The 12,398-nt window shown below is 53.4% G+C and overlaps 1 protein-coding gene across 3 annotated transcripts in view; it reads left to right on the top strand.

The window, feature by feature from the left end:
• Osbpl5 (oxysterol binding protein like 5) overlaps positions 1-12,398 on the top strand; it is an 80,908-nt gene that overhangs the window by 56,988 nt on the left and 11,522 nt on the right. For 2 of the 3 annotated variants that reach the window (XM_033756514.1, XM_010635688.3), the window contains exons 4-12: positions 3,881-3,961; positions 4,198-4,299; positions 5,493-5,696; positions 6,732-6,816; positions 8,161-8,335; positions 8,570-8,762; positions 10,310-10,497; positions 10,876-10,957; positions 12,086-12,184. In XM_033756514.1, the coding sequence (XP_033612405.1) occupies positions 3,881-3,961; positions 4,198-4,299; positions 5,493-5,696; positions 6,732-6,816; positions 8,161-8,335; positions 8,570-8,762; positions 10,310-10,497; positions 10,876-10,957; positions 12,086-12,184 (1,209 nt within the window). The remainder of the gene's footprint in view (positions 1-3,880; positions 3,962-4,197; positions 4,300-5,492; positions 5,697-6,731; positions 6,817-8,160; positions 8,336-8,569; positions 8,763-10,309; positions 10,498-10,875; positions 10,958-12,085; positions 12,185-12,398) is intronic. The other variant, XM_010635689.3, reaches the window with a different exon arrangement.

The raw sequence follows: 12,398 nt of genomic DNA, 5'->3' as shown, positions 1-12,398 counted from the left end.
TTTTTTTTTTTGGTACCGGGGATTGAACTTGGGTCCTTGTGCAGGCCACTGAACCACTGAGCTAAATCCCCGGTCCTGTTTCTGCTTTTTTTTAGCCATAGCGAATAGAGCAGCTAGGGAGAATCGTGTACATGTTATTTGTTCGAGTACCAATTTTCAGTTCTTTTTGGTAGGTATCTAAGAGTGGAATCTCTAGGTTGTAAGGTAATTCTACTGTAATACAGAATTCTAAGAAATTTTCTGCTTTAATGTTTTGAGGAACTGCCAAATGCCTTTGCCCTTGTTGCACCATCTGCACAACTTCTAGCCGTGCTCGACGGTTCTGCTTTCTCACATCCTTGCCAGCCAACACTTCTGATTTCCTGTTTTGTTTACACAAATTATTGCAGCCATCCTCGTGAGATTCTGAAGTGGCATCTCATGGTCTGGGTTTGCACTTCCCTGGTGATTAACAATGCTGACCATCTTCTGTGCTTACTGGCTGTTTCTCTGTCCTCTCGGGAGAAATGCCACTCCAGCCCTTTGCTTTTCTTTTGATTGGATGATTTGTCTTCAGGGTGAGGTTGTAAACGGTGTTTTGTTTTGTTTTCTTGTTTTGAGGATTTGAGGGGGTGGGTACTGGGGATTGAACCCAGGCCTTTCATACCAGGCTACGTTCCCAGCCTTTTTTTTTTGTTTTCTATTTTAAGATAGGGTCTTGCTAAGTTCCCCAGGCTGGGCTTTAGCATGCAATCCCCCTTCCTTACCCTCCCAGAGTGCTGGGATTACAGGTGGCACCACCATGCCCAGTAAGAGTTTTTAATATATTTCCAATCCTGGACTCATTGTATATATGACTTGCAAGTACTTTTTCCCATTCTGGAGGTTTGTTGTAAATTTTTTTTTTTTTTTCTGATACCAGGGATTGAACTTGGGACCTTGCACTTGTGACTCAGGCACAGTGCCGCTGAGTTAAATCCCTGGCCCTGTGAATTGTATTTTTAAATTCATTTTTATGTGTTGCAAAGTTCTGGTTTCTCATTTCCCAGGTGCTCCTTCCTTGCACCTTGCCAGATGCCCAGGATCATGCAGGAGTGGGCAGAGGGCCTGCACCACCTGTATGAAGGAGTCAGGGGGTCTCTGTGCAGTGCCCGGCAGGAGCTGGGACAAGACCCCAGTGGCCTTGCTCATCCGGGGCAGGAGCTGCTCTACTCCATCCCCCCATCTTGTCCTCTCTCATCCCTGATGCCTAAAGGAAGCACAGCTCTGTTCAGCTCCATCTGCTGCAGAGCTGCAGGTGGGGAAGCATGGTTCTGAATCATTTATTTGAATTTAACCAGTGTCCTTTCACCCGTTTGTCCAGGTGCTTGCCCCACCCCCAGTTGTCAGCCTGAGTGGATGCTGGGTATGGTGGCCCCATGGTGCTCTGGACACCCAACAGCTGACCAGAGAGACAGCCAGGAGGCTGTTATTGCCTGAGTCCTGGGTGGGCCTGGAGTGTTGTGTGTCATCAGGGCCTGATGCTGTCAGAGCTGACCTCTTCCTGGGCAAGCAGCTTGGGGCTGAGGAAGGAGCGGGGCTGCCCAACCATGCTGAAGGGCACTTTAGGCTGCGTGAACTAAGGCAGCTGAGGGCACCATGCGCCAGATGCTTACTCAGAGGGCTCCCAAGGGAAACTATGGGCCTCGTCAGTCAGCCTGGACCCCCAGGGACCTGTCATCTGCCCAATATCTGGCAAGATCTGGTCCAATCATCATTCATCCTCAGCTCAAAGAGTCTTCCTGGGCAGAGCTCCCGGGGAGCCAGCCCCCTTTTGTGTCTTTTCTTCCTGGAATGGGGACAAAGAGAGAAAGAGAAGTCCATTCGCAAAACTTTTATTACAGTATATTGTTATAATTCTGTTTTCTTAGTAGGCACTGTTCATCTCTAACTATGGCTAATTTATAAAGTAAACCTTATACGTGTGCACATAGAGGAAGACATATAGGATATTGCTGTGATCGTACTAGAGAGTGACCGCTTACATTTTTAAAAAATGTTTACAGTAAAAGGCACACTGCCCCTCAGAATACTCTCCTTCACTTTGAACACGCTTATCCCATCGTTCTTGACCCTTTGTCAAGCAGTTCTGCACGTCCCCATTCATGAGTATCTTCACAAGATGTGATCAACAAGAAAATAGTGACGGCTGTTGCTGAGTGCCGTCGAAGGGAAAGACAGGCTCGTATAAACATAGTGGATGGCCACATCCACCTTATTCCCCGGGTCTTGCTACCGTGTGACTTCTGGCTCTTCCCTAAAGTTGAAATGATCATAAAAGGTAAACATTTTTAAATGAGGACATCAAGATAGCCTCCGTAGCTCAACCTAATGACACTCATGAAAGGAGTCGTCCAGAACTGCTCCAGCAAGTGGCAACAACGGGACAGACGTAGTCAGAGTGAGGGGGAAGACTTTGAGGGGGATTCATGGCAATGTGTCTCTTGCTGTAATAAATTTGCTTTAATTTAAGCATTCGCTGTATTTGGGGGCCGTCCGGCATATGTTAATTAGTTTGGCTACCAGCCACAGTTCTAGGTGTCTGCTGGAAGTCTTGCGGTGTTCTCCCTGCACCATGGAAGGCGAGGGCAGTGTTCAGGAGAGCGGAGCTGGCAGGCAGGCTCCTTCTAGAGAGAGCCAGACAGTCAGAACCTTAGATTCCCTGAATCTGGTCCCTGCTACAGAAACTCAGCTCTGTTGTCTCAGTGCGAAGACAGCCACAGGCAACACCACAAGAGATGAAGGACTGCTTCTTGCCAAGAAAACTATTTATGGACACTGAAATTTGAAATTGATATAATTTTCACATCTCACAAAGTATTATTTAATTTCCTCTCAAATACTTAAAATTGTGGGAACTATTATTCTTGGTCTACAAGCATACGGCAATAGATAACAAGAGGGATCTGGGCCATAATTTGCCACACCCAGGCCTACAGCCTCTCGACATGGTTTTGTGTCCTGGTGATCATCTATTCCTCCCTCAGTTTTTCCATCTTCAGAACCGTGGCCTCTCTGGCTCTAAGATCCTTGCACAGCTGCTCCTGGCCCTTGAAGTCAGCAGTGGGCCTGGGCTGGGATCCCCACATCCTTCAGCCTCAGGCAGGACCTGGGCATTGACCCACCATGCATTGAGTCCCAGAGAACCAAGTTGAGAGGTCCCCACTGCACACCTTCCCTGCACCTGCCATCCTTGCCCAGAGGTCAGGCCAAAGGCAGTGGCCAAGTAGTAGAGATTCTGGGTACCAGGGGAGGACTCAGGACATGAGCAGGTGCAGCCTAGGAGCCTATCACTGACTTCTCACAGAGGCCACCAAGTTCCCCTCTGCAAACCCACCCTGTGATGCCCTTAGCACAAGAGAATTTTGGCTGATGCACCCCGCTCCAGCCACAAGCCATCCTCAAGGGCTGAGTCAGACCTGTTGGATTTCAGGCCTGACTCCTGAGAATCCCGTGTGTTTTCTCTAGCCCCTGACTGCTTTGCCTTGTCCCTGCGTGAGCCCAGGGTTGGGCATGTGCCCCTTGTATCTTTGCTAGGTACCCGGTGCAGGCATACAGGAAAGGGAGTCACCTCGGCTATCCATGTTCCTCCGTGCCCCCATGGAACCCACAGAAGTGCTGGCGGACTGGACCATCAGTGCCATGGGCCAGGGGCAAGGAGTGACTTTCTCTACCTCTGCATTTCATATCCTGGGCTTCGAGCCAGCCCCCGCCTACCTCCAATGCCTTCACAGCCCCAGGCTGTACTTCAGTATCCCCTAACTCACCACATCAAACCCAGGACCTTGAGCTTGTGAGGCAGGTGGCAGCACCACTGAGCTGAGTCCCTGGCCCTCTACATGTCTACATCTCTCTCTTGCAGGCAGAGTACCGGCTGTGCAATGGGTCTGACAAGGAGTGTGTGTCCCCGACTGCCAGGGTCTCCAAGAAGGAAACTCTCAAGGTGGGCCTGGGTCTAGGGAGGGAGTTCCAGAATGCCATATGATTCCTCAAAGAGGGGGTTCAAAGGCTGGGGGAGGCTCCAAAACATCAAAGGGAGGATGCATACCGTGCTCGCATTTCCCATGCCCCCCCATTCCTTGTCTTCTTCTGATCCAGTCCGCATCTCGGCTGCATGGTGGGAGGGGCTGGGCGGCTAGGAGCCTCTCCATCACCCGCCTGCTTGTGCCCTGGTCCCAGGCGCAGAAGGAGAACTACAGGCAGGAGAAGAAGCGAGCTACAAAGCAACTGTTCAGCGCACTGACCGACCCTAGCGTAGTCATCATGGCTGACAGCCTCAAGGTAGGTGAGCGCTGCACAGCAGGGGCCCCTAAGGGACTGGGGGGTAAGAGGGGACACTAAGCACTTAGGAGATAGCCAGCGTGTTTGTCACTGTATAAGCACCTTATAACAAATGACCACAGACCAGGCATCTTAAAGGAACAGATGCTCATCTCCTCACAACTCTGCAGGCCAAAGTCCAAGATCAAGGTGTCTCCAGGGCTGCATCTGTCCTGCCTCTTCCGGCTCTTGGCCCCCAGGCAGTCCCTGCCTCTGTGGCCACACAGTCGTTCCTTGTATCTCTGTGTGTCTTGGTCTCCTTTCCTCTTTCCTGTGAGGACTCTGGTCACTGGGGCATATCCGTACTCCACCGTGGCTCCAGCTTTCTTACCTTGATTACATCTGCCAGTGACCCAAATTTCCAAACAAGGCAGAGGTGTGGCAGAGGGCATCAGAGTCCCAAGGAGGAGGTCAAGACTCTGACTTCCAGGGGAAGGCCCAGGTCCCAGGTCTGGAGACAGTGTTCAGATCCCCCTGAGGCATCATCCCCCAAGCCTGTGTTCCCCATCACAAAGTGGGGTTTAAACTGTCCCTCCAGGCCTGCTGGAAAGGCAAGACAAGTATTACAGTAAGCCTTGGCCTATACAGTGCCTTCCCCTCCACCCACAAAGAAATGGATAGAAAATGCCGTACAAACGAATATGGTGTTAGAAAGAGGAAATAAGTGACAACTGGTTTCACATTTGCAAATCTGATGATTCCAACTGTCATCCCTGGTTGTCAGTTCTTCCCAGGACTCTGTGAAGCCCTTGATTCTGAACAACCCTGCCAATGAATCTGTCCCTGGCTGCTCTGTATTTTTTCAGATCTGCCTTCTTTTAAATGCTCCTTTTAAAAACTGAGAAAGAGGGCCAGGGATGTAGCTCAGTGGTGCTGTGCCTGCCTGGCGAGTGCAAGGGCCTGAGTTCGATTCCCAATACAAAAGGACAAACAAGAAGGAAAAACAGATAGAGAAGCTTGCTGTGGCCCAGAGAGAGCCCTGAGCTTTGCTCTGAGTTTCCTTGGCTTTTCCACATGCTCAGGCAGTGCCAGCCCTGCTGGGCACACTGAGGACCCTAGGGGAGGAGAAGGGCCTTTTAGTGCCCCCACAAACCATCTGGATGGCCCAAGCGTGGCCTTGGTGGGTGGTGTTGACCACACACCCCTTACCCCAGATCCGGGGGACCCTGAAGAGCTGGACCAAGCTGTGGTGCGTGCTGAAGCCAGGGGTGCTGCTCATCTACAAGACGCCCAAGGTGGGTCAGTGGGTGGGCACCGTGCTGCTGCACTGCTGCGAGCTCATCGAGCGCCCCTCCAAGAAGGACGGCTTCTGCTTCAAGCTTTTCCACCCGCTTGACCAGTCGGTCTGGGCTGTGAAGGTATGAAGGAGGGGCTGGGGGAGGAGGGGCCTTAGAGCCAGGAGGCTCCTCCTGGAGCTGCGCTGGGGCCCGGCAGGCTCTCAAGTGGGCCATCAGCACCAGCTGTGTGTGTGGAGGGGGGTCCAGAAAGTCTGCTTGTCTGAGCACCATGCAGGGCTGAGGATCAGACATTTTCATCCACCCACTGTGGGTCCCACAGTCCTTGTTGGGCTTTGGGGATAAAGTCACCATGGACCCCTCATCTAACCACTATCCAGGGGGAAGACAGCACTGCTCCTGACTCAGACCTCAAGCCCTCATAACAGGGATCATTTGGGGCAAGTGTCTCAGGGAAAACCCAGAGTGTGCCATTGTGTTTTGATTTCAGAGAAATGCTGGAGTTTTTTAGCAAAGAGTTTTGATTTATGATGAGGTCACATCCAGATAAACTCATTGCATCAAAAATGCTTTTAAGGCTCGGGATTTAGCTCAGTGGCACTGCACCTGCCTCACAAGAGCAAGGTCCTGGGTTCGATCCCCAGTACCAAAAAAAAATCCTTGGACATATCTCCCCTACTGCGCATTCTGAGTCTGCTGCCTTCAACATTCTCCGAATGCTTGCATTAGCTCACAATTGCCTGACATAAAGCCGATGATGATGAAGTGTTGACTATCTCATGATATTATTGAATACTGCACTAAAAGTGAAAATTGGAGTGGTCATATGAGAATATTTCCACACCATCATAAAATCAATATATTATGTCAAACATTGTTAAGTCTGGAATGGTCTTTTAAGTATAGTCCAGATACTGTAGTGCATGGGTTATACATATCCTAAAATGTTCTTCATTATTTCTCTGAGATTCAAATTCACCTGGGCATCCTGGATTTGCATCTGTAGATTTTGGCACCCCAAACCAGAGAGCTCAGAGCTGGAGAGCTGAGTGTAGAGGCAGCAGCTAAGAAAGGGACAGAGTTCCTGCCTGCCCCTCTCTTGCTGCCTACCAGATCTGCCGGGCCAGGTGCCTAACATGCAGGTGTCTTCCTCTGCAGGGTCCCAAAGGTGAGAGTGTGGGCTCCATCACACAGCCCCTCCCCAGCAGCTACCTGATCTTCAGGGCTGCCTCTGAGTCAGACGGTGAGTCCTCCCCGATCCTGCGCAGTTTTTCCCCCATGACTCCCAGAAGTGCAGGAAGCTGAGTTTCAGGCTCTCTGATATCACCAGCAAGACAACCGGAAGCCTTGGGCAAACCCAGGTGTGGGCCAGGCAGGCCTCTTGCACACCTGTGCGCCTGTCTGAGCCTCCATCTCTTCATGGGTAGTTGTAACTAACAGTATCTGTCACCCCAATGTTAGGAGAATCCAGGAGCCCTAGAAAGGCAACAAGATGACAGTGACTGAACTCGATCACAGTAGGTTCTGCTGTCATCATTTGTATCTGACAGATGAGGAAACTGACGCTGCAGTAGTTCCCCTGGGAGAGAGTGCTAGATTCCAGGTATACTGAATTTCCCACCCCACCCCACCCCCGACAACTTGCAACTCGCTTGTGAGCACTGAATAGTGGCTCTCGCAGCTGCAGCAGTGATGATCATTATAACTACCAGGATTCATTTTCAAAGTGGTCACTCTAACCAGGGCAGTGGCCCCTCATCACCTAAGGCTACTTGGCTCTGCTCTGACTGGCTTTGGTCCTTCCAGACTAGGAGCCTGCTCATCTTCTATCTACTTGTACCATGTTGCCCCCTAGTGGTCAAATGCCATACACACACCCTTCTCTGGCCAACCTGAGTTCCTTAATGTCATTGGTCCCATTAATATTACAAACCCATTTTGGACCTGTCACCACCTGATCCCTGGAGTGGACAGGGAAGCCCTTGTGTTCATGGCACCTGCAATCTTGGAGGGCAAAGGGAAGGTGAGCAGCAAACCATCAGACAAAGCTCTGATTGTCAGGGGCCAAGATTCGGTGTCGACAGCCCCTATAGGCACCAAGGTGGGCTTCTTGGAGGAGAAAGAAGTTGAAAAGGTGTACAGCAGTATCTAATCCTTTGGGTCAACCACAAAACGTGTTCAGGGACCTGGGCCCAACTCTCGTGCTGTGTACACCGCCCACCCATAAACCTCTGAGCCCCTGACCATGTCCAGCCCAGGCTGCAATGAACCACAGCAGGACCTTACTTGTCCCCCAGTAAGAGGGAAGCTCCAGCAAACCAGGAGCCACCATCCATCCCAGTAGCCCCTCCCTCAGTTTCCCAGAGTGGCCCCCAGGGCCAGACCCCCAGGAATGTTCCACCAAGAGCCAGTCCCCTGGTGTAAGTAGGGAAAGAAACTCCCAGTTCCCAAGAGCGTCACCATGCAAAGGCTCGGGGAAGTAAGAACCCCATCCCGTCAGGAGGGCATGGCTAAGAGGGATGGAGAAGCAGGCAGGAGAGACTTTCCAGGCTCACCCTGTAACTCGCTCCCCTTCTGTTCCTCCCAGGCCGCTGCTGGCTGGACGCCCTGGAGCTGGCTCTGCGCTGCTCCAGCCTGCTGCGGCTGAGCTCATGCAAGCAGGGCCGCGACGGAGAGCCGGGGTCCTCACCCGATGCATCGCCCTCCTCAGTCTACGGGCTGCCCACGTCAGTGGCCGTCCATGCGGACCAGGACCTGTTCCCGTGAGCCAGGCCGGGTGTCCTGCAGGTGGGAGGTGGGGAGGGAGCGACCCCAGTCCTGGCACCTTAGCTTCTGCATTTATGCAGTGGGGCTGATGGTGTCCACTTCGGTAGCGGAGGAATTCAATGCAGGACCGTGTGTAAAGCACCTGCAGTGAGGGATGCCCTGTGCCGCAGTGGGCATGCGTGCGTGGGTCTCACCTGTGACCTGGTGCTCTGGACGTGTCCACCTTCCAGGCTAAACGGGTCTTCCCTGGAGAATGACGGGTTCTCGGACAAGTCGGAGCGAGAGAATGCCGAAGACTCTGATGCAGAGACCCAGGACCACAGCCGAAAGACCAATGAGAGCGGGAGTGACCAGTCTGAGGGCCCTGGGGGGCCACGGAGAGGGACCTCCTATGTGGAGCAGGTCCAGGAGGAGCTCGTGGAGGTAAGAGCCGCAGCAGAGGGTCGGGTGGAGAACAAGCGAGGTGTGCGGAGGGGTTTCCCAGGCTTACCTGAGCCATGTAGGTGGCGAACACCATTCCTTTTGCTACACCCAACACCCCTGGTGTGTAGGGATGGGGCAGTTTTGCTGAGGTAATAGGCCAGGTCCTGAGGCTGGAGTGGGTCGGACACACATTGTGGTTCGAGAACAGCAGGGCCCCCCGATTCTGCTGTCTCCCTTGGGTTTGCTGAGGATGTAGACAGCCCTGAATTAAGATTCCTCCCTCCTCACACCGGCTGTGTGGCCTTGTCCACTCTGTAAAGGAGGAGGGCAGCAGTCCTGTGCTCTGGGTTTCTGTGAGGCCTACATCTAGAGGTGAGGACCCTGAGCTCAGCCTGTCACCAAGAGCCTGGGCATACCCTCAGCTCCTCCAGCCCAACCGCACTAAGGGATGGAGGATTTGGGGTTCTAGCTAAGTCTAGTTATGTCCACAGGCCTGGAAGCCACAGAGGCCTCCCAACAGCGACAACAGAAAAACTGCCAGTGCTCAGGGAGATGGCTCTTGGCCTTGGCCAGGAAGCTCATTGCATGGCCCTGTCCTGTGAGCACAGCACAGAACCTGCCCTCCTGCCTGTCTCCAGACAGCTATTTGACCTTTTAGAGATCTTTCTGCTCACCTGCAGGTTGATGGAGGACACACACAGGCCCTGCCTCCTGCCCCAATACAGGGACAAAAGCAAAAGCCCAAGGCTCAATAACCATGATATGTGTTTGGCAGCTGTGAAGAGGGTTAGATGTGGTGTGAAAGAAAAGGAAGGGAGTTCAGGGCAGCTCCCACTTCTCACCCCATGACACAGATAAGGAAGAGACTCTGATGTAAGCCCAGGTCCTCCGAGGTGGGGGGCAGCCATGGTGGATTGTGGTGCAGGCTTTGTGGGTGTGTATCTCCACATTCCTCCAGGTTTACATTAAATGCTTACAGCCTTGTGTATGACAACTATCTCTCAATGAAGTGGTTAAAAATAACACAAAAGAAAAGTTAATATTTTCTTCCAGTGGAGGAGCAGGCTTGTAGCACCTGTCTCTGGGCAGCTGTGAGGTTAGAGGAGCCAAGGCCTCCCTGTTGCCTGGACCCAGAGGCCAGTGTGAAGGGCTTCTGGCTCCCTGTGGGATGGTCCCTAAAGTCCACAGTGGAGTTCCAGCTACCATCAGGCCCAAGCCTGTCTGAATTGAGGGGATTCAGTCAGAGCAAGAAGAGACCCCATGTCTGGCAGCTGGAAGTGGTGTGAGTGACCTTGGCTGGGCCAGTGGCCCCTTCTGGAAAGATGGGTCCCCTGAGGAGGGAGAGGATCAGATCCAGCCAATCAGGCTCTCGAGACGTAGGGGCCAGGTCAGGGTCCACACCCAGTGGGGAGACAGGTGTCACCGCACCTCCCATCTCCCCCTGTTGGGTCCAGCTCCTCTCTCCTGCCCCAGTCTGGCTCCTCAGGCAGCCCAAAGTGGAGCCACTCTTTCGGCTCCCCAGGACCTGACCATGTCTTCTGCTGCAGCTGGGGGAGGCGGCGTCCCAGGTCGAGACGGTGTCGGAGGAAAACAAGAACCTGATGTGGGCCCTGCTGCGGCAGCTGCGGCCCGGCATGGACCTGTCCCGTGTGGTGCTGCCCACCTTCGTGCTAGAGCCGCGCTCCTTCCTCAGCAAACTCTCGGACTACTACTGCCACGCTGACCTGCTGTCCAGGTGCGAGGCCAGCCAGGGAGGGAAGAGAAGCCCCACACTCAGCGGAGGACACCAGTGCCCAGCACGGGAGGGCTGTAGGGTCCCCATATTTAGGAGCCAAGCAGAGGGAGCACAGCAGCTTCCTGGAGGTGTCAGTGGTACCCTGGTGACCCCGAGCCTGTGGCTTCCTCTCTGTCCCCACATGAGAGTGGCTCTGGCACTTTCTGGGGGATTCCCCTGCTTTGGGGCTACGTGGCAGCATCAGCAGAGGGTTCCAGAGCCGTAGGGTCAGGGTGGCCTCTTTCAGCTTCATGGACAGAGACTGGAATGATAGAGCGTTGGGGGAAGGGGAGGGTACCGAGACCCCTGGGTGGACTCAGTGCCCCCCACTCCACACAGGGCTACAATGGAGGACAGCGCCTATGGCCGCATCAAGCTCGTGCTGCGGTGGTACCTGTCTGGCTTCTACAAGAAGCCCAAGGTGAGAGGCAGCCATGGGGAGGGCACTGCAGCCAGGGGTCTGTCCTCAGCCCTTGTTCCAGGCCCACCTGGTCCCTGTGCCGCTTCCCACCCCCATAGCATTGAAGGATCCTGGTCATCCCCACTGTGGCTCCAGGTCCTCAGAGATGGGGTCCCTCTGACCTCCCATGGAGGGACCTTCTGGACTGCTCAAACTAGGCCTCCAAAGGTTGTCCCTATTCCCTGAAAGGCCCAAGCTGGACCCCTTCCCCTCCTTAGGCTGAGGAAACAGCTTCACGCTTTGTTAGACTGCACCACACACAGTGGGGCCAGGAAACAGCTTTTGGCCTCAGCCTCAAGGTAGCTTTAGATCTAGGTTTTCATAATTTCTAGTTATGGACGCTGCCTTTCTAAGAATCTCAGACTCGGGACTCAGCTGACTGCCCTGCATGTAGTGAAGGGGAGGAGTCCTGGGGTTCCGTGGAACACAAGTTTGAAAATGGACATTCTAGGGCTGGGGATTTAGCTCAGTGGTTCGGTGGCCTGCCTTGCAAGTGCAAAGACCCAAGTTCAATCCCCGGTACAAAAAAAAAAAAAGAAAGAAAGAAAGAAAAGAAAATGGACATTTTAGTTCCACTTCTTCACTCACAAATAGGGAAAGTGGGCCAGGGATTTAGCTCAGTGGCACCCCGCCTACCTCACAAGCACAAGGTCCTGAGTTCGATCCCCAGAACAACAGAAAAACAAAACAGATGGTGAAACTGCGGTCCAGAGTGGGTAAGGGACCACCCCAGACTCACAGAACAGGCTGGGTAAGGTCAGGTCTCCTCACTGTCTAGTGTGTCCTGAGCTCAGGTTAAACAGGCCACTCATAGGCTATATCAAAAGTCCAGGGAGAGCTGAAAGGTGGACAGGGTATCCTAAGACTGTCCCCACCAGAATGTAAGCCATGGGCAAGGTAAACTCCCTTGAGCAGAAGCAGGGTGCTCTTCCCAGATGTGGGCAGCAAACCAGGCTCCCTCCTAGAGATGGATGCAGCCTGCCACATTGTCCCTCTGTCCATCCTGCCCTGCACAGGCCCATGGCCTGGCCCAGCTCAGAGACACCTTCCTCTCGGTTCCTCCAGTGAATTTCTGTGCTTTCCCTGCAGGGAATCAAGAAGCCCTACAACCCCATCCTGGGGGAGACCTTCCGCTGCTGCTGGCTCCACCCCCAGACCAACAGCCACACCTTCTACATAGCAGAGCAGGCAAGGCCCCACCTAGGTGGGCGCACGGGGGCGGGGGCAGGCCTAGCTGTTCGCAGGGCAGGTCTGGCCTTCGCCCCACATCTACCAATGGGAAGTGCATATGGATTCTTCCAGAAGGTGCAAGCACAGCATCATGGTGATGATAGCTGTGTCTTCTGAGGAAGTGGGCAGTGTATCCTGCTTCCCAAGGATCACTCCAGAGTAGATCAGGGAT

Source organism: Fukomys damarensis, unplaced genomic scaffold, assembly GCF_012274545.1.
Source record: "Fukomys damarensis isolate Sample0158 unplaced genomic scaffold, DMR_v1.0_HiC HiC_scaffold_27, whole genome shotgun sequence".
NCBI lineage: Eukaryota > Metazoa > Chordata > Mammalia > Rodentia > Bathyergidae > Fukomys > Fukomys damarensis.
The sequence above is the reverse complement of the archived record's forward strand: the minus strand, read 5'-3'. Positions and strand labels throughout refer to the sequence as shown.